At 40.9% G+C, this 25,000-nt stretch overlaps 2 protein-coding genes across 4 annotated transcripts in view; one reads left to right on the plus strand and one right to left on the minus strand.

The window, feature by feature from the left end:
• Nucleotides 1-15,514, minus strand: part of LOC105898067 (rho GTPase-activating protein 6-like) — a 27,179-nt gene extending 11,665 nt beyond the window's left edge. The window contains exon 1 of one of the 3 annotated variants that reach the window (XM_031560525.2): nucleotides 14,855-15,514. In XM_031560525.2, coding sequence (XP_031416385.1) covers nucleotides 14,855-15,361 — 507 coding nt within the window. In that variant the 5' untranslated portion in view covers nucleotides 15,362-15,514. Of the gene's footprint in view, nucleotides 1-6,290; nucleotides 7,351-14,854 lie in introns of those variants that run through there. The other 2 variants (XM_031560533.2, XM_031560540.2) reach the window with 2 other exon arrangements.
• Nucleotides 15,515-15,521: 7 nt separating this feature from the next.
• frmpd4 (FERM and PDZ domain containing 4) overlaps nucleotides 15,522-25,000 on the plus strand; it is a 44,672-nt gene continuing 35,193 nt past the window's right edge. Inside the window, exon 1 of the mRNA XM_031560514.2 lies at nucleotides 15,522-19,997. Within this exon, the coding sequence (XP_031416374.1) occupies nucleotides 19,786-19,997 (212 nt within the window). The 5' untranslated portion in view covers nucleotides 15,522-19,785. The remainder of the gene's footprint in view (nucleotides 19,998-25,000) is intronic.

Raw genomic sequence — 25,000 nt, forward strand, 5'->3', positions numbered from 1 at the left:
TCATATTGATGACAACTTCTCTATGATGATATACTGTATCTATATATCTGAAACAAGTAGTGTCTCATAATGATGACAACTTCTCCATGATGATATACTGTATCTATATATCTGAAACAAGTAGTGTCTCATAATGATGACAACTTCGGAGCCCAAGGGGCCCGGTCATTGTGAGTGCAATTTGGCACTGACCGAGCTGTAGGGAATAACACTGCTGACACGGTGGAGTTCCCACTAAGACAACCCTGCTAGATCCCTACATGCCAAGAACCTTACTAGATCCCTTCATGCCAAGAACCCTAATAGATCCCTTCATGCCAAGAACCCTAATAGATCCCTACATGCCAAGAACCCTAATAGATCCCTTCATGCCATGAACCCTAATAGATCCCTACATGCCAAGAACCCTGCTAGATCCCTAAATGCCAAGAACCCTACTAGATCCCTTCATGCCAAGAACCCTAATAGATCCCTTCATGCCAAGAACCCTAATAGATCCCTACATGCCAAGAATCCTAATAGATCCCTTCATGCCAAGAACCCTAATAGATCCCTACATGCCAAGAACCCTAATAGATCCCTTCATGCCAAGAACCTTACTAGATCCCTTCATGCCAATAACCCTGCTAGATCCCTACATGCCAAGAACCCTGCTAGATCCTTCTCCCACCAGCCCCTGTTAATCTAAGTGGTGAACAATGAGAGAGGGCTTGCTGTGTGTGTACTTGCCAAGCACAACAGTGTGTTGAAGACCAGTTCTTTTTTTCTGTATTATGGTCATGATATGCTATTGTCTTCAGCTTAATCCACGTGATACTGAACTGGGGTGAGCTGGATGTGATATTGAAGGCCACTTGAAATGTAAGAATGCTACAGTATATCCATCACACATAAAGTCTGGAAGAAGAGTACTGTAGGTTTACAGAATCAATATTAAGTGGAATTCCTTGACCTTTGAGCAACTGCCCTGTAAATCTACCCTGACAAGATTAGACTTTCTTTGATCCACTAGTCCAACCTGTCATATGAGCCCCTTTCCAAAGAGGCTTACTGACTCATTACGAGGCTTACAGTAAGGTAGCTCTCTCTCTCTCTCTCTCTTAGGAGTGCTCTATCTCATAGACACTAGGACACAGATTAGGGTTCTTAGAGTGGTCTTTTCCCAAGCCCCAGACAGTCAGTACAAAAACTTCAGAGGCCATTTGAGAAGTGTAATGTCCAACAGTTGGATGGGCAGGATTGGTCCCATCCATCCAAACCATTTCAGCTTGTGGTTTTTACATGAGAAGTTAAGAGAGGGACATCGGGTGTATCCATCTTGACCATACCCCTTCTCTAAACTCATTGTAAGTATTAGTAGCCTACAAGATCAGTTGTCATGGCGATTATCAGGATGTATTTAGAAAACAGTGGCAAGTCTCCCAGCCTTTAAACAAAGAATGGTGCGACTGTGAGGAAAAGCCTTATTAATGAGCCTTCACTGTTGAGGGATGGACACACAATGACATGGAGCGTGCCAAGATCACAAGAGGAGTTCCTTATCACACAAAAGAAGACATCCAACACACACACACACACACACACACACACACACACACACACACACACACACACACACACACACACACACACACACACACACACACACCCCACACCACTCCACACTATCCATCCCCCTTTCATTAGAGTGTATACAGGCGTAGACCTCCATCCACACAACTGAGGTCTGGGAGGCTTGAGAATGTGTGTTTAATCCTCATCCTCTGCTTGAGGCCCGGCACACACACACACACACACACACACACACAGCTGGCTGTTATCTCCAGCTGCTAAGAAGCAGCACTCACCGTGAGGACCGCTACGCTTCATTACAATGTTACATAATGCGTGAAACTATTTACAAGCACACTACATACCTAATCTGTCAAATTCAGAGATTTCCACAGGAATGTCTGTTTTCAGAGAGAGATGCACAGCAATAGAAAAGAAAACTATGAATCTGTGAAGCCAGAAACACTGACAAAGACTTGTAACTGTGGGAAGCAGCAGTGAAACACTAAAAGCCATAAAACGCATCAGATTGGTATCTTGCATTGTAATAAAATATGAATTACATAAATTCAATCAATAAGGCCTACAAGAACATTCTGTCAAAACTATGCATAGCTTTAAGCTTATCCCTAGTACATTTCACAACATGCCAAAGCATACAGAAAGTTATTTTAACAAATAGTTTGGATTTTTGCTTACAAACTCAGATATAAGCCTTCTTATCCTGGAGGTTCCTTTTCTTATTATCAATTAATATAAAAAAACATCAGCTATACTCACAGGGCTTCATCAACTGGCCAAGACAAACTGCTGTGTATTATGTAAAGCATCCAATTGTGGATTATGGAGTGTTTATGCTTTTTATATGGATCAATATCTTGCCAAATCTTAATCCAGGTTTCATTTCACAACATCAACACTGTAAAATTCCCCAACAAGTGAAAACTACTCCCAGGTTGTTTTCCCAAGTCTGCCAGATCTTTGGTCCTGCCTATGTGGTCTTCAGACCACAGAAATGGTGAACTTATGTTGTACCAGAGACATTAATGACCTATTAAAACCTATGAAAACACTGTAGACCAATGGTTATTGATGAAAGGATAAGGCAAAATAGTTAGTTCAGAAATTAGCAACTGTTCTTCATTTTTCTGTCTTAACATGATATTTTTTAAGTGTATCTATGTCTGTTTCTCTCCGAACTATCAACAGCAAGTTGAAACATAATAGGTATGCTAATAGACACTAGCTAGGTGGGTTTGTATGCATGCATTGTCTTCCCTGATACAGAGGTCAATATTATTGCTGGCGCTCCTTAGAATGAAGCAAGTTCATTTAGTTCATTTCAAACTCATACAGTCCATCCAAGAGAGCCTCATTTAGTCCAGTTTCATGTAGATTCAGATCACTGTAGTCTTAAGGCAACTATCAATTAGTAAGTCAATGAATAGCACCACTTGTAGCTCAGATTTTCCCACATATTCACAGTGTCCAATGTACACCCGTGGGTTTCCACAAAGCTCACTACTCAGTTCACAGAACACCTGCTTTTATCAGCATGTTTGTCACTGACTGTCTGACATTCTCTCAATGGTGCTGAGGTATTGGAAAGTGTGCGCAGATGTGAAAATGAATCAGAGAGGGTCTGAGAGACGGCGTTTATCTCAGCTGTCCAGGTTAGCTTTCATCCTGTGTCAGACTTGGCTCAAGTAAAGAGGAACCACTGGGCCCCTCACACTTTCAGCCGATGCCTCCACAGAAACATCTCAGCCAAAACAAGCAACAGTTTCCCGATCATGATGAAAGCTGTTCGACTGAATGTCATAGATACAATGAAGAAACAAGGAATAAGTTTCATCATCACATTGAATTTGTGGATAAAGAATACTAATCTGTGATTTGTGATCTTTGAAAGACTGTTCTCTAATGTAAGCAAGCAGAAAAAACAAGGACATAAATCATCATACTGAAGGGTATTTCCTAACTGTATATAAGAATTACTGGATGTGTATGCCTCGTTCAAGATCACTGGCACTTATGAATCAACAATACATATATCCTGAATTGATACAGTAGTTGAATATGACCAAAACATGAACAAATGGTGACAAATGAGGACAAATGATTTCTGAGTTCAAAACAATGGTGGAAGTGGTGTGCCCGGCTGACGTAAATGATAAACATAGTGTCGTTTTTAAAAAGTGCATGCCTTTACACTCCACTTCCTGGCATTCAGTTAAACGCAAGGCCACGATGCATTTGGACTTGTTATTTAAGAACATGGGGACCATCTCAATAGTCTATCCATGTCTTATCACAGCCCCAATCATAAGTGACCATGAACAACCATGAAGGTTTGTTGATGAGAAAGAAAGAATTCACAAACTGTGCGTGTGGACAGTCTTAGTGGACAGATTTTTATCATGCTTCATCCCACCCTGAACAGTTAAACCTGTCTTACGGCAAGGCGCATGGTGTGAGCTGTGTTTATATACACTGGAATGGAACTGGGACCTAGAAGGAAACAGTGGTCACTCTTACACAAGGGCTGTTAGAAAATTGTCAAATCCACGAATAACCAGATTAATGACACAATAATCTATAATATACTTCTATTTTTAACCTGATGTCAAACACCATGTGAGAAGGCAAGACTGGGAGGAGCCAGATATTTGGGTGGGAGTGATTCATTCCTGTTCGAGAGGAGTTACAACATACCTAGTGTACAGTCAAGAGTTACAACATACCTAGTGTACAGTCAAAAGCTTCAGCTTACTTACTATGGGACACAGAAATACAGCTATGCCATATTACATCTGTTATCATGAGAGTGAGTATGTCATGTTGAATTTACTTTGAGTGTTTACTGTTTTTCAGTCTTGTTTCAAAGCACAGCTATCCAAAGGACAAAAAGAGGCTAAAATTAGAAGTGAGCTTTCTGGCCACCACCCTCCCTGGAAACAACATTGTTTAACTTCTAAACAATCTAGTGAGGCAGTTCCTGCCTTTGATGTACGACTTCTGATGTCTTGCAGGTAAAGACTTCATTAAAAGTGTCAAGTATTGTCCCAGGGTCTTCTATGAATATAAATCTTCTGAGATGACAATAAACTATAACTGAGCATGAAATGTAAAGGGGTGACACACGGGATGCACTGCATTCTTTGAAGACAATGACTTCTCATGCAATAACAGCTTTATAACACTGAGTCAGCATATCAAGGAAAAGCTAAATGCATCAGTCATACTCCACATGTACAGCCACATACACACGGGTGGGACCGCACAGGCACATCAATTAGCTGTGGTGGGTTGTACCAATAGTATGGTGCTATAGATTTAGTATGTAGTATACTATAGATATAGTATGTAGTATGCTGTAGATTTAGTATGTAGTATGCTATAGATTTAATATGTAGTATGCTATAGATTTAGTATGTAGTATACTATATATATAATATGTAGTATGCTATAGATTTAGTATGTAGTATACTATATATATAATATGTAGTATGCTATAGATTTAGTATGTAGTATGTATCACTATGATCTTCTCTATTATATGAACATGTAAGCATTATTTAGTTCTTAATATATAATGCACCGCACTGTGCCGACTACATCCATGAAAGAGTTGCACGAGTCTGCACAAGCGCTGAATGCACACTTCTGTAAACTATATGTGTGGAGTGGTATGAAGATTTCTGTCTGTCTCTTGTTGGATGTCATTGTTGATGAGTCAATAGTGGTTGTTTGCTGAATGGGAGGATACTGTGTGAAATCACATGATTATTATGCATGCATGATTGCCATCAGGGAGCTGCACATGACTTCAGACTAATGTCTATGGTGTTGCACTCTAGCTATCTTTTTTAAAATCAGAAGTATGAAGAACAAGTAAGATGTGTCTGTGAATGTGCATCAGATTATTAAGAGGGAGACGAAAATATACAATTTCCACTCAGGAGTTGATTGTATTATTGATCAGTATTGATTTTCCACCAGTTATTAGAAAACAATATTCTTGAAGGTGCATATTACATTAGGCACTGAATCATCTCAAAATAATAAACAGAACATTTAATAAGAACCAATAAAAGGAGGAGCCTCACTAGCCAAGTTCCTCTGTGTTATCTACTGGGCTTTTCTTTTAGTTATCTAGTCTCTTATATAGACGAGTGTCCACGTATTCCAGACTATAGGTGTATGAGAAATCATATTAGGGGAAGGAATAGCGCCACTGGTGCAAATACTATCTTACAGCATCTCCATGTGTTATGTCTACTATTGTCTACTAATTTGAGGTCCTCATTAAGCCACTACACCTCCAGGTCCTCACAAAATAGAAATACTTTACTCTCACAAAGATATATGACATCTCGATGTATCCCCTATAACAATGCTGGAGGATACCTTGCAATCTAAAGGCTGACTGAAATTCATGATAACAGTAAACATTTAGAGGGGGGAAATGTTCAGTAGATAGATAGATAGATAGACCAATAGATAGACCAATAGATAGATAGATAGATAGATAGATAGATAACAAAACATGACAAATATATGTATGTACACAACTACTACCTTACAAGATAAAATAAAAAATAAATTGCTATTAATGTGCAAATTAAATGTAGACGGTGCATTTGTGCATATAAATGTGAATGTTTCAGAAAGTGAAAAACCAACGGTCCAGAACTGATCCGGACATACTGAAAAAAAAAACATGTGGACTGACTTACGAGGTACGATATGCGCCTGTTGAAGACCACAAGATCCTCCATGCCGCAATTTGAGGTCCTCAACTGCACTTCTAAAGGGAAAAATACTTCAACTAATGCGCAGTCACTAACAACGAACGCAAAGCCATAGGAAGACTGACAGGGCGGACGAATTCATTCTGATAAAGTTCAGCAAAGGGCGAGCTCAAATTCAAACACTCCCAGGCAGACCGCGTCTTCATTGACACACTGAACGGTGCTGCGCAGGACGTTCCAAATGTGTAAACTAGGAAAGCTGACAGATAACAAAGGCGGGGCATCACAAAACAATCTCGACTGAGAGGAAGCCCGATACGGGACAGAACAACAAAGGTTATGCTTGATTAACACGATCTGTGAAGATAACAAAGAGCTTTAAGATATGCGAGTAAACTTGCTGTATTCGGAGCAGCATGTAGCTAATATAGCTATTCATTTGTTTGCTATGTTTAAAAGCCATAAAACCTGGCAGCAATGGATAAAAATATAAATCTTGAGAATCAATCTATTTTCACCATTGCTCTCTGATTACAAGTCATTTTTTTTTTACTAACAATTGTTAGTATTGACTCATAGCCTAGTAGGGAGCAAATTTGTCTTCACAAAGTTTGTACGTATAAACTGGTGTTATCTGCTTGCCTGAGATCTTTCCTGAAGACACTTGACCCCATCATGAAGCTGCTGGTATTTCAGGTTATGCTCAAGGTAGAAGGAAGAATTGAAGTCCACTTTGGCAACCTCGCTATGCCTCACAAGAGGCTTACTGATCCAACCCAATCAAAACACAATCACTGGTCTCTAACAGATTTGAGTGGCTTCTTTTGAGCTTGCTTTTCTTTATTTCAAACAAAAGGTCCTTAGAACTACAGGCTGTTGAAATGTTACCTTGTTAATCTAAGGTCAAAATCAGTTGAGGTTACTAAGTGAAATCACAATAACAATTCCATTACATTATCTGTGCTCTGAGTCAAATCTACACTTCTCAACATGATTCCAGTATCATTTTAAGGAATGCACATTTATAGATTTGTAATTTTTTTGTTGTTGTAGCCATTGGTAGATCACCTGCCAATGGCTACAGCTTGGCATACAACTAGAGAGGAGAACCAACCATGGGTTGTAGTATTTCAGTGATTAAAGCTTTTTCTAAGTTGGTTCAACATTTTCAGCTATTTTCTAGAAAGCTGGTATGAGGTTCGCAAAGAAACAAATGTTGAGCTTTAATGATCATTGCTGCTCGCTGCGTGTTCAGAGATGTGTTCCCCGGAGATGGGATACCCCTCTCTCAAGAGAGAGCCGTCTGGAATGTAGACAGCATTCCACTGATTCAGGACGGGATCTACCTCCACTTCTGCCTAACCGCTCTCACATCACACTCAAGCAATAACACAAATCATTGCAGAATCACTGCACTCGCCCAAACAGATGCTCATATCAATATGGAAATATATGTCAACTCGGTGTCTTGCTTTAGAACAACATCTGCATGAAAGAGCTGATGCCGTGGGGTTTCTCCCAAAGATCCAGTAGCGGGCTACTTCGCAGCTACTGAACACACTACACACAACTACTGTTTAGATGTGATGCACATTATTAAAATGAATATAGAGATGAAAGAAGTCCATTTCAATCAGGTCCCCCTGAGATAAGTGTACTTTTAAGTGTCCCGCGGCAGCCTGCCTCGGGGAGAGTGCACTGGACTAAAGGTCAGACAGACAGGTCAGCTTAGCTTGATTTGTTTCAGCTGCTTCTAGAAAATTCTCAGAAAATGAGGTAAGAAAGAGAGAAAGAGTGTGAGAGAGAGAGAGAGAGAGAGAGAGAGAGGGGTGGGGGTTGGGAGGGGGAGGGGGGGGAGGACACAGAGAGAAAAAGAACAAAGTAATGATGAACTAGATGAAGAGAGAGAGATTAATGTAACACTTGTGACCTGGCGCTGTGTGATTTCCAAGCAAGACAGTGAGCACAAGACCTGTGGTCTGAGCCGGCATTCCCTCCCACTGCAGAGCGGGCTATTCTTTGTCTGATTAGCATCCCCTACATCAGACCTCAGTGCCTCTTCAACAAGTACATTTGGACTCAATAAAGGCTTATACAAAGAGAGAGGACCTGAGGACTGTTTGATGCTGAAATGGATTCAGGACTATTTCCCCGACATGTTCCCTCATTCTCCGCAGGCATTCTTTTCTCATTAAGTCCATCGCACAGAGATGTCTGAAACTGAGTACACAATCACCATGCAATAACAGTCTCGCTCTTCTTAAGAGGCCATTAGTCTAGAGCTCACCACATCCATGCGGAGAGAGAGGGGATGAAGCAGGAAATATGTAATTTACTCTGTTATTTTGGCCTCAGTTCCAGGCATTCATTTAGGCACTTCCAGTCAGCCTGAGGATCAAAGGGAAATGGCTCCCCCTACAGGCGAGATGATGACACTTGCAGTCTTCTAGAGGCAACTACTTAAAACACATTATAGTGGAGGTGAAAAACAACAAATGCATACTGGTTTAGATAAGCCTTCTTTTTGGTCTGTGGGATGAGTGTGAAGGTGCTCTTCCTTGGGATTCTATGATGTTACGATGATGTGGACTCAGGATCAAACGGTTAAGGAGAAAAGGGTCAAAAATAAGACATGAACATGAGACAGGGTATTTCTCCTGGATAGGTATGGCAATTTTAAAAGAACAAATTCTGGTGGTGCTTAAATGTAAATAATAACCACATTTTAAATAGCTCATTATCATACATTACTTATTTATATAGGCTGTTTCTACATTTGCCAAACATGGCAACAAATATGTCCCCTAGAGATCACAATGTAGCCATGTTCTGTTGCACATCTATGATCAAGAACAGTAAGCAGGAAGTCTGTAAATACTGTATAACATACCATGATTATAATCAAAGCCTACATTTGGAGGCATGATAATACTATCTTGGAGATAACTGTCTCGGCATCAAACCAGTTCACTGACAGCATTGCCAGTCCTGTCAAAGCAGTTCACTAGGTTAGCAGCAGGATATGTAGCCAGGCTAACATTTGACCACTTAGTAAATAAACAAAACCGCTACATTCTCACAGTGCTGCTTTAAGACATCACCAGATGTGTGATGAAGACCAACAGCTATGAGAGCTATTTATCACCAGTTCAATGAGGCCCCACAACTTTATACGCTGTAATAACATGCCTCTGGCACGACAAATTAGCCCACAACTTTGATGTGAATGCTATTAGTCTATACACAAAGGCAGTGTCTAATCAAAACAAGTTGCCATTTAAGATCAACAACTAAATCCCCCTTCAGAGGACTATGGCCCTGCCCATCAGTACCCATGTTAAGTCAATAAGGGCAACTTTGGCCTTTTGTTCCCTGCACATATGGAACCCTTTTGTCACGAGAGTGTGTAACTTGTACTCTCTGCTTTTGAAAAAGAGAGAAAGAAAGAAAGAAAGAAACGTTTTGAAAATGGGACAATGTGACAAAGATGGTAGGAGAGGGAGAGGGAGAAGAGAGAATAGAGAGAGGTAGGAAGAGATGTGAGTTTAAAAGTCTTAATCAATCTAAGTGAATTCAAAATGTCTGCATATCTAACTCTGAGATGTGAGACAGGACTTGTGGTCAGGGAGGGAATGTCCACAACCACATGAAGCACAAACTGACTTCGGGCTCAGATGCCTACACCCAACAACTGAAAACCTTTCTGTAAACAAAGCGATGGCCTCCGTCGCAGCTCGGCTGAAGGCCTGCAGTACTCGAGTGAAACACAGGCACAAACAGATGTTGGATGGGTCTCTATGTTTATCAGTCTAGCACACTAAGGTTTATCTAAGTCATATTAATTATGATGGATTAGAAACAATGAGAAATTAAATCTCCTGATGGAAAAAAAGCTGCACTGTCAAATTAGTTTGATCCCATTTAGCTTCGGAGAGGATGCTTCAGCTAGAAAAACAATATTTTTTTTCGATCAAATGCTCCTCATTGGAAGAAGGAAGTTTGAAATGTAGGAACTACAAATGATGCTGTAGTGTAATAGGGGAATTACGTGGTATTTTCAAAATTGTTCAGTGACTCATTCTGCTCATGATGCAAAAGACACGGCACAGTGTTACAGCTGGGCTTTTCACAACCCATAAACCTCGACTGAAAGAGTTATAAATGTTTCGCGATCCGAGGCAAACAAAAACGAAAGAAAAAGCACAGCGGTGCAGAAAAAAACGGAACGAGGTTCTCCAATCATACAAACAAAAGCCCCAAACTGAGCACAGAGCAGCCCAAACCAGCCCCTTGCCAATATCAAACCCATATGTAAAGCATTATGAGAAAAGGGAAGCATCTTTCCGGCAGCTCTATTTATAGCTTCCAAAACATTTACGGATTCTGACTGTGCTTTGCTGAGCGTGTATGTGAAGTGGCAGCCATCCAGGCTTTAGGCTGGAGAAGTCCCCCCTTTATTTCAGACTGAGAGGCTGGAGATGTTGACAAAAGCGAACCGTATGGTTTGTTTTTGTAGTTCTTCTTGTGAAAAGTGTTGAAGTAAAGAGGATGAAATGTTTTGGGTCAGGGTTGGTCTGCAATCATCTTTGGGAAATCAAAAAGTAAAAAAAAAAAAAAATGTTCCTGTGGGATAGTGCTAATAGCCCCAGCGCTGCATAGTTGTGCTTCTCTCCGTTACAGACTCTGGGAGCACGGGCAGATAAACGCCAGAGGAGTGAGCCGGCTCTGTTCCATGGCACATATCCTACGCTGACAGTCTCCTGCGGGAAGAACTATTTGCCTAGGGGAACATAGCCAAGGATCAGGTCATGCTGCTCTGTTGTGAGAAATAGGAGTGGGGGCCTTACTTCATGTAAACCAGATGTCTCTTTACTTTACATTTCAACTCAGCCATTTCAGAGCTCAACAAGGACCTTCACTAGGGGGAACTATGATTCATGCAACACAGGCAAGTATCAAGTATCTATTTAGGGCCCCATTTATCACAAGCTTTGCATGTTTTAATTCAGAGGAACAACGGCAGGATCATTTCATTCAAGTTCAATTACAAATCTATGACTTATTGCTGCACTGGGATGGGCAGATTTCAGAACTTGCAGTCTTGATTGAATGGATGTTGTACTTGTCTGTATGTATTTAAAAGCTTTATTATATACTTTTCCAAACAACATTTTATAAAAGGTGTAAAAATACAACTAAGACTGAATACTTGTCAAGACAAATTCCCCTCCCTGAAATGCATTGGTTTATAAAAGGTATTTTGGCATTGTTTACTTTGGCAGTGCTTCGTAAATCCAGTGTAAATAACTTCACACAGAAACAAAAGACTTTGCCAAACAAGAAGATTACAAAGTTTCCAGTTAAAGAGCACACACCCCATTTCAAACTGGTAACAGTGCCAAACCGTACTTCATCTAAGGGGGAAACACTGTCAGGCTGCCCCCCTGTGCTATTGAAACTGTATCTTGGTAACAGCCGACACCAAAAACCAACCAGTCAACCTTATATCCTTTAAAAGAGTGACTGTAACTACTTAGAATAAATTAAATTGTGGCTTGTTTTAAATGACTGCAGGCAAGGAGCAATCAATTATTGCAATGGATGTTTTAAGCACTTTGCATACTGTCAGAAGCCATGCTGGTTTTGAGCAGCCTGTTCAAACTTCCAGGAAACAAATTCAACAAACTGAGTTTGCCAAATGTTTGCTCATCGATTGACTCCAGTTACTCCAGATGATACATGCCTGGAAAGGTTTCAGAAAGAGTAACACATGGCATAACTTCTGTGAAGCTGTGTGCTTGCAACTTAAGAATAAGGGCCTCGTGCTGACACATTAAGCATATTGGAATATCAAATAAAATATTGACATCCCTGTTATTCTGAAGGACTGAATACTTACACCACAGTTCGCTTTCTGGTATTAATCAGGATAAACGTGATTGATAGCGTTTACATTACCATGGAGCCTGTTTTTCTCATTGGACGGCTTCCTAATGACTGTGGTGAAAGGACTCCAAGTGCCAAAGTTGCATAATTCACCCATCAAAGTGGTGCCATGGCAGTGTAATTGTGTCACTGAGAATGAAAGCCAGTTACAAGGAATTATACCTGCTATATTCCAGATGGAACACAAAGTCATAGGCTTACTAAATGCAGAGTCCAGTTTGTGTGCTTCAATGTGATTCCCTTGTGCACTACAAGTGTCATGTAATAGTACACTTAAAATGCATCAAAACCACTGCAGACCACTTTGTTGATCACCAGCGTTACCAACGTCAGTGTTCATTGTGTCTCCATCCAGGTCCCAACAATGGAAGAAGAGTTAGCGCAAGGTTTGCTAAGCTCGACGGTCATGGTTTATGCTCACATACCCTAACCACTGAACTGCTTTGGTTCTTCTCTACACTTGGGAAACTTGTGGAAATAGCAAGAATTCATCAGACTGTGAAGCCGACCTGACTGCACTCCAAAAAAGGCTTATAGTCAAACTGCTGAATGACTCCAAAAACATTTCCATTAATGTCAACACTCCTCTTAATATATTTCACTAAGTAAAACCCTACATTTTTTCACGTACCCTTCCTCAAATTAACAAACACTTTCACGTGGCATGAAATGAACACCCATCTTTGCGAGATCACAGTTGCTCAAGTGGAGGAACACATTAGTTATGAGATGATAGCTGAAGAGTCTCAATCCAAACAGCTGTCAATTATCTTGTATTCCCTAGACTTGTCAAGTGATAGTCCCATTCAATGACTGACCATCAATAGCCCACGTCTCTAGTGACTATCAAAGTCAAAGAGGAGGCACATTTGTATACCATAAAAAAACAAATATACTAAACAATTAAGTCTTAAGAGGTTTTTAGCATCTTAAGTCTACTCCCAAAGACAACAAACTAACTAAATCTATTAGGCCAGTTGATTAACAGTTGTTATCATTTTATTCTGGAGTAATCCAAAAGAGATTAGTCATGTGAAAACTCTGTCCTGTCACTCTTTTGTCTTTTTTCACAGAACAATTTCACTTTCATGTTATCTTGAAGAAAACATTTTGTCCTTATTTGGTCAGGCATGTTTTACAAGACACCATGGTTTCAAAGAATTCTGTGGAATAGTACGGGTAAAATGTTTGTAAAACCACACCAATCTCAAAATAGAACAAGTCTTCAAGTATTTTTTCAACAGGATAAATAAAGGGGAAACTAAGTTCTTTACGAAGAAGTCCTGTGTGTGTGTGTTAGTGTCTGTAAAATTTCAAAAGTTTCATTCTTAATGAGAACTGACTTACAAAATAAATCAATTTGAATAAAAACACTCCACCTGCCCAGAATTGCACAATTACCACTGCCTCTAAGGGCCTGCTGTGCTTCACCAAGACATCTTTGGGGGCAACTTACACTCAAAACTATTTGGGTTGCTGCTATCCATAGCCAGCGATCTCCAAAACAAATCATAGTTTCAGCTAAGGTATTTTGGATTGTCAGAAAGAGGGAGGCACGCAGATCCAAACAGAGGATCCCACGCTGGCCCCAGAACTGCAGCTTGACCCAATTATGCCTGGGAGGAATACATCTGCTTTAAACTTGAGCATTTAAGGAGTGCAGTCAGGGTCCACACGAGGAGTCGGGCTGGAGACTCACCTCGGGCAAAGCTGCAGAGCGCCTCCTCCCACACTCCTCCTCTCCCTGATATCATGAAAGTTCAATCATTCTGCAGCAGGACTTTGCACAAAACATAACCTCAAGGACACTAGCCCATATTTCTGTCAGATTATGGGCTATACTAGAATATCTAGGTCATAAAGGCTACTTCTCAGAAACAACAACAAAATGATGATAACAATAATAATACATATATTTAAAAAGATCTGCTTTCCATAATGAATAAATTAGAAACGTTTAAGGATTTTCATATTTCTGTGCTGTCCTGATAGAGGAACTTTAAGATGTATGTAATGTTTGCTTACAGCAAATGGATTCAAAGACAAACAATGGAACTCACAGCCTGATTATATCTGTATTCACAGTATTCATTTCAACTTCCTAAGTGGTTATCATTTCAGGCTTTTGAGAATGATGGCACTGTGTATAACTGTTATAACTACACATTAGGACAAGATCACCAAGAGGGATGACTGATCCCTAATATTTAACAAAAATGAATTAGCATGTTGCTGTTTTATGAAATTCTACCATTTCGATGGACATCTGTTATATATAAACAACAATATATATATATATATATATATATATATATATATATATGTGTGTGTGTGTGTGTGTGTGTAGTCTAGCCACAATGGACTTCTACCTGGACAAACAGAAGTATTCAAGACTTAAACACTCTTCAGGAATATGAAAGTCTGTTCTCTTTTATAGGAAAGGATGGTTGTATCACCTTTTACAAAAAGAAGAAGAAGAAGAAGCTGGTGACCATAACGATTGAACTATGTCACAGATTACAAAAAGGAAAATACTGCCCTCATTCTACAACAACCCAAAATCTCCCACATCACACCCATAACTCATGAAATCAAACCCATACCTCAGACTGATACACCGTGTACGACTGAGTATTCTGATGGTGCAGCTTTTTCTGTAGCCACTTTCGAGGTGAGAAAAGGGTACTCGAGCCTCCTGCTGCTGTTGGCGTTGTGCACCGAATAAACGCCAGGTCTACAGTACTCCGTTTTAAGTTCTTTCCGTCGTGGTCAGAACTTATGTCAGCCGACAATAAGGAGTCTGAGGATGGGAACAGGCTCGAAGATGAATGATGCTGTTTCACTCGTGTTGTCTTGGCGCGCGCCTCCACTTGACCTGCCGCGAGGTTCTCGGAAGACGCTTGGAGGTACGATAAACCACCTGTTTGATTCGAAGCAAGACAATGCAACTTCGCCTCGCCTGGATATCCCAACGAGCCATTTGGGTCGGCTCCATAGTTTCTAATCAACGCTGGATCTAAACTTCGAGTCTGCCGTAACTTCCTTTTAGAAATATGTTTGGATGCTGGCGAAGAGCAAGAGAAAACGTTCAGCAGTCCTTGGGCGGACATGATTTTTCATTTCCCAACAAATTGTCCAACACAATGTATGTTCATCCTGGCAATGACTGATGAAGTCATAAGGCAAAATACTATATTCACGCGCACATTCCAGTGGCGTGTAATATGTCAAAAGAAATTGCGCAGTACAGTAGTTTCACAACCTGTGATCCGCACCGTCTGGGCTGCGCCTCGTGAGTAATGGATTGAATATGCCTGTAGATCTCTGCTCCCATCAGTCGCAACGGTGCGTCAGAGCTACTTTTCTCTTACCACTCAAATAAACCTACTATTTAGTTGGCTAAGTCAATCGCTGTTGCTTCGACGGATTCACCGATCTGAATTTCCTCGTAATTAGTCCTTCAGCCAAGTAGCTGTCTACTTTTCGTAACAGCAGGCTTGATTTTAAAGCACGTCCTGCAGAATACTGAACTCGAACTCTCTTGGAGGCACATTAACTCAGAGTGGGGGTAATATGGGAACAGTAAACTCTCCATCCCATGGGAAAGAAGAGGAAAGCAGAACTCAAGATAAAAGGGCCTATCCTCGAGGACTATATGGCACTGATAATGTTCATCAGATACCAGAGGGCTCTGAAGAGACGGAGGAAATGGCGAGAGAGACCGTTTGTCTGATCCTCGAAATTAGCCAACATTATCGTGGTGAAAACCTTGAGAAGAATCCAGGTGCCCCCCACACTGTCTTAAGAAAAGCTTGGGACTGATGCCTTTGCATCATGAATCATAATTCGTTGCGTCATGAAATGTAGTTCTGTAAACAAACTTCAAAAGTTAAAAAAATATAAAAATAATCTCTGATTTTAGATAAGCTTATTTCATAACAATATTTCATTATCACATTAGAGACATTGGTTGTTCCCATATTATGCTTTTGTTACAGTAGTGTGGGAACCGCCCATGTCTCACGCCAGTCTGACCAAGGAATTGTCTTAGGATACTATGACTTAATGATGACTGATCTTCATTTGCAGTTGTGTAAGTCATAGCTCAGCCCAACGGGAGAAAACATCATGTTAGGACAACATTTTCGAATAGAAAGAGATGGGCATGTGTTTACTCCACAGTGGAGAAATGCTTTTTATAAAGAGTGCCAACTGGCGACATCTAGTGGCCGTACGACTAAAAAGCATTGAGACATTTAGTCCAGTGCTATGGTGCGTCATATGGCACATCATCTGCATAGCTAGATAAATAAGGTTGACTTTCATTAGATTTCCTAAATTTTGAATTATTAACTAAAAAAAAAGTAAAAAAAAAAAAAAACAATGTTGTTGGCATGGAGACATGGCTGCATGTATGAAGTCTGAGTCCAATAGAATACACATGAGAGTACTCAAGGGGGCGATCTGTTAGTTTAAAGGCAAACATTCCCTTGCCTGCTGGAGGCTCTTCGTCACTGAATACATGTTTGTTTTATGAAGTCTGTAGTACACTCAGAGGGATTCAGTCCTGCATGATCCAAAAAGCATCCAGTGTCAACTCTCCCCAGCCACTGCACAGAACAGTAGGTATCAATATTAGATTTAATGTTTGTATATAATTGAAATCAGTATATAGATCTGAACATATAGTCCAGAATGTTTCACCATCTGGCTTCTTTCCAATGCAAAGGAGGTGATTCACAAGTCAAGGGTGTGAACATTCCCGACATCTAGAATCCCCATTAATGCAACCCTTTCTCCTCCCTGTCTGAATTTGGCTGAGAACAAACTTGCCCATACATAAAACATACCCAGCTGTCTCACACAATCTGAGCATTTAAACCGATCTTAAGAATTAATTAACATGTTTAAAAGATCATCATAGTTTTTAAAAATGCAGTCCTTCACCTTCCTGAACTGTTTAGTAAGGAGGTGTTCTCTGGGGGAAGTATTCTCTGTGGGGGTCTTTCTGAGGCCCTTAAAGAGGAGAAATGCCAGAGTAAAAGGCTTCACATGTACTATATCACCTCAGATTTGTATTGAGGTGTCTTGACTAAGTGTCACACTGAAAGATGATTGCTTTACTGTTTTTAGCACCATGTGGAACTACAATGGCGTGTAAATCAAAGCCCTTCATTGCCCCTATATCACTTGCACACACACCAGCAGACCCGTATATATCCACATACACTGGCATGAACACATAGTCTGTCTGAGGGAGAGTTCAGCTTTTCACAGCAACATGAAAAGAGCGAGAGAGCGCCTTAGTTAGTGTAATTCCCCACATGGCCACTGGTGGGTGCTGATGGATAGCTTGAGTCTGCTGAGCATTGCCGCAGTTTCAGCACGAACAGGCACTTTTTCAAGCACCGGCTTCAATTGAGGATGAGTGTATGCTCCGATTTAAATGATTTGGGTTAATCCCTTCTCAAAGACACATGTTTGTTGTTTGTGTGTGTGTGTTTGTGTGTGTATGTGTGTGTATAGCATGGAACCACATTTTCAGCAGTTCGTATTAACTGTTTAGAAATGTTGCCATTGTTATTGCTAACAATTCCCAGCTTAATTATAAGAGGAATTTTAACTCAAGAGCATCCAGCGTTAATGCTTAGCTCTTTGGCATCGTCTATTCAGGCTAAGATTTCCTCTCTGAATTGCAGTCATAAAGCTTAATAGGTAAGGGAGGAACACACAATTTGTATTCATATGATTTGAATTTACAGAGTGATGTAGTGATGTTCTTCTTTGTAAATACCTGTAAATTCTTGTAAATCCTAAAATCAGTTTTGTTTGCCTTACTTTGTTTGTTGTTCTTATATTCCCATACAGTGTAGATGAGTGGTTTTGGATTTGTTTATTTAGTTCACTCATCATTTGTTATTGTTGTTTTAGACAATATCGCATGTTAAAAGTCTGCTCCCCTGCCTTCTATTCTGTTAGACTAATTAACTAGGAAATGTGTTTAACATAGTTGGACAGCAATAGTTAATCCCTCTTTGTTTCACCAAAAGTCAAGGATTTTTTCCTTTTCAAATTTGAAATGTAAGGCCTCAGTCCTTACAAAACCATGTGTAGGAGTGGAGTTCTTTCAGCTAACCCACGTTTACATACAAAAAAAACAATGTCTAAACAGAACTTGACAGCCATATGAGAGTAAATCTCCAGATACGTTTCCAAAACCAACTATACACTTCCATTAATTACCTTGAGTCCTCTCTGGAAAACAAACAAACAATTTTCTGCATGAGCGGGCCAGGCCGTTTCCTGTCTTATCCGTCCCAGTGCAGCGCAGCTCTGTGGAGATAGAAGCCCTGTATTTCATCATACTCGCATGCCAGGAGGGGTTGTTTTGCTGAGGCATCTGACCTGAACAGGTTCTGCCGACGGGCCCCCATGAGGATAAAGACAGCTGTGGCCCAGTGGGGTGCTGTGGTTAACCAAGCCACAGAGGATTCTCCTGCTGCGATGATGGAGAGAATGTCTCAATATTTAATGAATAGGGCGAGATGGTGAATGATTTCATTCCTTCAGCGCAGACCATGTCAGACTGTGACACAGGGTTTTGGTCAATTATACGTCTCTCTTGTAGTGGAAGGGTTTCACCGCTGCATGACAGCAGGTTAAAGCCGTTCCCTGCTGTCAACACACAGACCCTGTCACAGCGTGGAACAGGAAATTCTTTTTCTTTATATTGTGCCTGTTACCTCGTTAGTTCTGGATTCAGGGGGCCAGGGGCTGATAAACATGGAGTAAGTAAAACACTTCTTGTAATATCCTGTCTTCATGCCTACTGGGTTATCGCATGTTCTGTGCAACTGGATGTAATCTACTTCAGATCTGTTCAGTAACACCTAGCCCTGAAGTGATCGATGCAGATTTGTGCGCATTAGCGAGGACTCTCTGCTGCCAAGCACACTCTATTCACCTCTGCATAACCTCTGTAAGAAGAGAATTTGCTTTTAAGTATAGCATTACGGAAAACACTGGCATTAGTATGCGGTGTGATTATCCCTGTCGGTGCTCTGCCCAGAGTTGTAAGTGTACAGGTCACCATTAATTAAGTTATTATACACTGAAGGGCCTCCTCAAATTAGATAAACACTTTCATCTTGGTTCATATTTCTTTTTCTGTAACACCTGGGCACTCACACATGTGATGGGTTATAACACTCGTTAAACCACAAGACATCTTCTAATGCCTTTAGAGGACCATTAGACATCAGGTTGAGTGCTATGATTACCAAGGTTCTGAGCAATCATGTACCTTGTATGGAATGGCGGGGGAAATTGGAGTACGTTGAAATCCAATTAAATGTTAGACATTATCTTAATCAGCTACTTTCAAAAGCAGAGCCAAAGTCAGGCTATGAATCTCTGAGTTTCACTGAACGCTGAACTTTGAAACACAAGACCACCATTGACAAGACGCATTGATTTTTTTTCTTCTTCTTCTCTGTGTCAATAGGCTAGAAAGTGGAGCAACTCCAGACTATCAATGTCAAACGTCAGAAAATCTATGAGACCTCGCTCTGATTTCACCTCCGCCTCCCTCAGACTAGAAGGAGACTGCAGGCACCTCTTTTCCGTTTATTCAAAGAGGAGATTCCTGCCCAGTGGCGTGACCATGGAGCCAGACCAGGAGACTGGACCCCTGGCAGACACCCCATCAAGCTGGAATGGAGAGGAAACACAACGACAGCAGCAGACGTAAGTTCACCTGATTCAGTCGTTTTTATTTATTTATTGTTTTGTGTAATTTAACCATTTTAAATTTCTTATGGAGTAGTGAGGGTCAGTGCTGAAATGAAATGAATGATATTGTAAACACGGATGACTATTTGTTTCTGTTTCTGAAAACAAATATTCCTTCAATGATTTTTGGGAATGTACATTTTTAAATTGCATTGTGCTGTGAGTGTTAAATTCGAACAGCTCTAACAACAACCATAGCTACGCTCGTAATGAAAACAATTCATCACCCACCTCATTCATCAGTCGCAGCATCAGCTGTTGTTTTTGTCATTTTCATGATTTAGCGTCTACCCTTTATCATTTGAGTGGATGGATTTAAGCTGCCTTAAGTGAAGTTATAATGTATGTTAATCCATGGGATGATTTTATACCCAATAAACTGTAGTGTCATAAAGACAAATAGTTCTGCAGTTGACAGAAAAAGAGATGAAATGTGTTGGTGGTTTCTGAAGAATGGTGTCCCTGCAGTGAGCTGCATTTTAAGCAACACACCCTCTGTTTTGTGACCTTACCGGCTTTCCATGAGCACATTGATTTCCCCCACACATTTCAGATACTTGCTGAATACCCGGAACCCGATCCCTTGTAAGCTGAGGGTGGGAGAGGGGTGTGTGTAGACGTGAAAACAGCCAGATGAGACTGAAAACAGTCTTTGGGCTGGGCTTTCTTTGCCTTTTATCACACCCCTGTCTGACATGGCTCAGTTACACTAAGCAGGAAGATGTGCACAAGTGTGAGTCATAGAAAACAAGAGGCCATGAAATCATGTGTTTGCAGCGGAGGTTGAGACAGCTGATCTTTTTTTCCCCGTTTCATAACAATCTGGAGGACTCATGGATGCCGTCTGGATTCGTCCCATCTGAAACCATGGCAACATTTCTAAAACACATACTGCACTTGCAATTGCTTTGAAAGGGATCCTTTCATGTGCAGCACTTTGATACCTATCTGCCAGACTATAAAGCTTGAATGCACCTCCAAAAAAAGTGCTTGCTTCTGAGAGTAACAGGAGTGACAACGATTCATTCAGATATATATGTAGATTGTGCAAATCTGGCTTGATCCATTGGGCCATGTGAAACGACAGATCTATTAGTTGGGTCCAGTAGGGTGAAGACTATTGCACAGCATGGCTGATTACCCAGCACTCAAGAACATTCAGTGATGAACGCTGCATGAGCTGCTGTAGGGTGGTCTTCAGCTCACGCATCAACATGTAAAGCCTAATGCTAGTTTTATGCAGCATTACCAAAACCCATCAAGCAGTCGATACAGATCTTACTGCGAACCTGATTATTAATACTGTGCCTCTTCAACAGCCATGTATATATCACTATAGAGCTTAGTGCGCCTTTTTGGCGGAGAGAATCATACTTAACTTTTATTTATTTAATTCATTTAAATTTTGACTGGCCCATAAAGTAGATAGAGCGCCCCATTTGGTGTTTCTGAACCGCCTGGCCCAATCACATCTTACCTGGCCACCCCCCTTTGTGTCTAAGTCTCAACCATTAAACAGCTTTAGCTCAGTGTTGAAAAAATGAATGAATTAGCGAAGTGCAAATGAGTTGCTAAGATATTGAGGACAAAACAAGGCAGACTTTGCAGCGCCTTCTGAAGCAGCTGCGCCATCGCTGATACTGTCGTGAGCCGGTAGACGAAGAGAGGGGCTCAGGTGAGGACAGGAGGAGGTGGTCAAGAGAGCACAATGGGTAAGCAGAAGCTCAGATGGCTTAGCAGGCGTCAGGAGTGTGTCGTGAGTACGGTGATGGGTTAGCAGGTGTCAGGAGTGTGTCGTGAGTAAGGTGATACAAATCATAGAGCCCCAGTGCTTTTAGATTAGGCTACTTTAAAGTTCAGCATCTCATAAAGCCTCCTTTGATACAGTTGAGCCAAATAGCGCTAGTGGGGAAGCATTTGCATCAAAATGAAGGTTGATAAAACGTAGTATGTCAGCTAGCTATGAGTTGGCTGTCAGTGTTTCAGTGGGCTAAAAATGTCTTCCATTGTAACTTCCATGTAACCATTAGCATTAAAAAATAGGCAGCAGTTACTGATACTTTGTTCATTTATTTATTAGGCTACTGGGTGGCAGTGCTCTTTCTTCCTCTTCTTTTGGGACTTAAAATAGTCTGGTGAAATTAGACATTAGACATTAAACATAATTTAACCTCAAGAGTTCAAGAACCCAGTCAAAGAAACAACATTGCCCCATACTGAGCTTTTGTCCCATTCTAAGCTTTGATTAGTTTGTTCATGGAAAGTGACACTGGCTAATTTTTAGAATTGATACAACTTGTCCATTATAACATTGAAATAATGGAGCTTTTTGATGAAGATGAAGATGCTTTTTGCACATCTTTTTCATCGTAGAAATCCAATCATTCTAGACCTAGTATGTTAATAGTCAATTGTCTAGCCCTGTCTTGGGTCATGCCATGCTAACGGTGCAATTCAGATTGAAATGCTTAATGGGAAGCCTGCATGTATTATCACATAAATGTCTCTGCTGGATGCAATACAATTGATTGAACAAATTGCACTGTATTGCAAACACAGTAAACCCCCTGGGTAAACATTGTCTTTCTATATTTATCATGTTAGTATTAGCTAGTAGTATTAGTATCTCTGTGCTGTGTCGAGCCACTCGCATCACTTTATGCAAATCACTGCATCCAGAGTTTGTTCCGCTCCATAAACTCTGCCATTCTCTGATGCAAACCCCTTTTCCTCTTTATTAATGTGGTTGACATTCAGAGCATCCAACAAATCCATAAACCAGACTCATTTTAGAGATCAAACTGTGCCCCCCTAGAGAGGAAGAGAATGTATTGCAACAGAAAGATCCTTAGGGATTATTCTCAAATTTTGTGGCATGCATCCTGTACATTTAGGAAGTACCCATCTGCTTTCAGGCTGCTAGTGAGGAAACACAGCGTAAAACCCTGTGTGTGTGTGATTGTGTGTGTGCGTGTGCGTGTGTGTGTGGTGTATATGTGTGTGTGTGTTTGTGTGCGAGTGAGTGAGTGTGTGTGTGTGTGTGTGTTTGTGTGTGTGTGTGTGTGTGTGTGTGTGTGTGTGTGTGTGTGTGCGCATATGTGTGTGTGTGTGTGTTTGTGTGCGAGTGCGTGTGCACGCGCATTATGGAAAAACAGGCCACTGATGCTGTGCACTGTGGCCGTAGGGCCTGTGTCATGCCACATGACTGGGTAGGTCCATGATAAATATTCATGTCACAGGGGGAAATACTTATGTCAATGTTATTGGCCTGGGCATTACCAAATATTTTCCCCACATAAACATTTGACATAACATTAACCCTTAAACACAGTTGCAATAGAAACAAATCACTCACTTTATGCTAATTTAAAGTATAACACTCTATTACATAGAAACCATTAGAGTATACTGTTATATTTGGACTAGAGTTAAGTTAACTATCAGTAATCATGCATATTATTGCATTTCATGTCAATGCCTGTTTTATTCAAATCATGGTACACACAGGATTTTATATGTATTGGATACATTACTGATACCAATAAGCATATTACATTCTGCAATTCAGTAAGAGCTAAAGAGCTAAACATGGCAAGAGTGATTACTGTGTATAATTCATAATTTGAATCACTGATAGCATGTTTCACTCTGCTCAGAGAGAGGGTCTCTGCTTGGGCTGGTTTCATGTTCAGTACGGGTCTGCATGTGCTCAATGGCCAAGAGAGAGAGAGAGAGAAGGGGAGGGAGAGAGAGAGAGAGAGAGGGGGAGAGAGAGAGAGTGAGAGAGATTGGGAGTGAGATTGGGAGTGAGAGAGAGAGAGAGAGAGAGAGTGAGAGGGAGAGGGAGAGTGAGAGGGAGAGGGAGAGGGAGAGGGAGAGGGAGAGGGAGAGGGAGAGAGAGAGAGAGAGAGAGAGAGTGGGAGAAGGAGAGAGAGAGAGAAAGAGAAAGAGGGAGAGAGAGAGAGAGAGAGAGAGAGAGAGAGTGGGAGAAGGAGAGAGAGAGAGAAAGAGGGAGAGAGAGAGAGAGAGAGAGAGAGAGAGTGAGAAAGAGGGATAGAGAGAGAGAGTGAGAGTGGGAGATCGCATATGGAATGAGGATGTCAGGATTCCCAGAAGAAGCCAGATTGTTGGTACTCTAAATGTCTGAAAGACAAACAGTCTTATGTAATGAGATGATCATTTGACGTGAGACTCAGTGAACAGCCGCGGAGTCTTCTCATAACTAATGAAAGACACGCCCGACTCCACGCATGAAGAAGTCAACATGCCGCAGCCCATGCTGAAGTTCTTCTTAAATACATCTGGGGCTCATCCTATAAATAGACTCAATTTGAAGTCATGCTGATAGAAAAAGGGGCACTGATGTTAAACACACATTTCGTTCGTGATGACTACTGAATCCGAAGCACAGGATGTGGGCCCTGTGTGTTGTAACACAATGATTTTTCTAGCTGCTATGCTACAAAATCTCAAATATTTATGCTAGATAAGTGAAATGAATACACTGTGTAGAGTGTATAAATCTCAAATATTTAGCCAGAGAGGTCAAATGAATACACTTTGTAGAGTCCTTGCAGCATTGTAAGTTGATATAGATAGAGTGGTTCGCTTCAAAAGCACATAACAATGAGGACTGCCAAAAACGGATGGACCCCAGTGTCCTGAATCAGGACTTTGTCTCAGATTATAAATGCGTTTGGGGCCTGTGGTGTTTTGAGTGATACTGCACTGTAAATCAACAAAAAAAAACTGGAAGGGGCTCATGTTAGACAATACGAAGGACTGCCAAAATAGAGAATTTGATATTTATGAGGCAGCCTGTGGTGGAGTGTTGTCCAGCGGCAGAGCACTGACTGGTTCTCTGGCCTGGCCTTTGCCTGTGTATCCGGGCACAGGGACAAGAGGACAAAGCTCCCTTCCACTGGATTTTCCATTTTTTTACCGTGGCGTGGCGTTGT

Source organism: Clupea harengus, chromosome 2 (genome assembly GCF_900700415.2).
Source record: "Clupea harengus chromosome 2, Ch_v2.0.2, whole genome shotgun sequence".
NCBI classification, from domain to species: domain Eukaryota; kingdom Metazoa; phylum Chordata; class Actinopteri; order Clupeiformes; family Clupeidae; genus Clupea; species Clupea harengus.